This window comes from Myotis davidii, unplaced genomic scaffold (assembly GCF_000327345.1).
Source record: "Myotis davidii unplaced genomic scaffold, ASM32734v1 scaffold562, whole genome shotgun sequence".
NCBI lineage: Eukaryota > Metazoa > Chordata > Mammalia > Chiroptera > Vespertilionidae > Myotis > Myotis davidii.
The window spans coordinates 3066290-3066812 of NW_006293953.1; the positions used below are offsets into that span (position 1 = coordinate 3066290).

The 523-nt window shown below is 61.8% G+C and overlaps 1 protein-coding gene across 1 annotated transcript in view; it reads left to right on the forward strand.

Moving 5' to 3' along the window:
- Positions 1–388: 388 nt before the first annotated feature.
- BPIFB6 (BPI fold containing family B member 6) overlaps positions 389–523 on the forward strand; it is an 11409-nt gene continuing 11274 nt past the window's right edge. Inside the window, exon 1 of the mRNA XM_006767894.2 lies at positions 389–488. Coding sequence (XP_006767957.1) covers positions 389–488 — 100 coding nt within the window. The remainder of the gene's footprint in view (positions 489–523) is intronic.

Consider the following 523-nt stretch of genomic DNA (forward strand, 5'->3'; position numbering starts at 1 on the left):
CCCTGAGTCAGATCAGGTTGGAAGCCCATTCAAGGCCCCAGCACTGCCTGGAATGGAGCCACATTTGAACTCATGAAAAACTGCAGCTGAACCTCCAGCAAAACTCATAGTGCAGGCTGGTCAGAACGCATCATGCCCACAGATGAGGAACTGAAGCTTAGCGAGGGACATGCCCTGCAGGGGGGACCCCAGAGGTCCTGTGTTTGATCTGGACACTGACCCCTCTGGAAGGCGGTAATGAAGTTTGCTGAACTGGCGAGATTCCCAAGGCTCCCGGACCCTGGAGATCATCCCGGGGCCCGATCTGCTCTGGGGCTTGGGAGGTCTCCAGGGGACACAGGGCCTGGTGGGCTGCAGCCAACCCAGGCTCCGTGGCCCAGGTGGAGCCATGCTGCAGATCCTGTGTCTGGCACTCTGCGGCCTACTGACCCGCACACGAGCTGAGCCCGGGGCGCTGCTGCGGTTGGGCATGGACATCCTGAACCACGGTGAGCTGGTGGGCCCGGGTGGGAGGCTGGGGTGG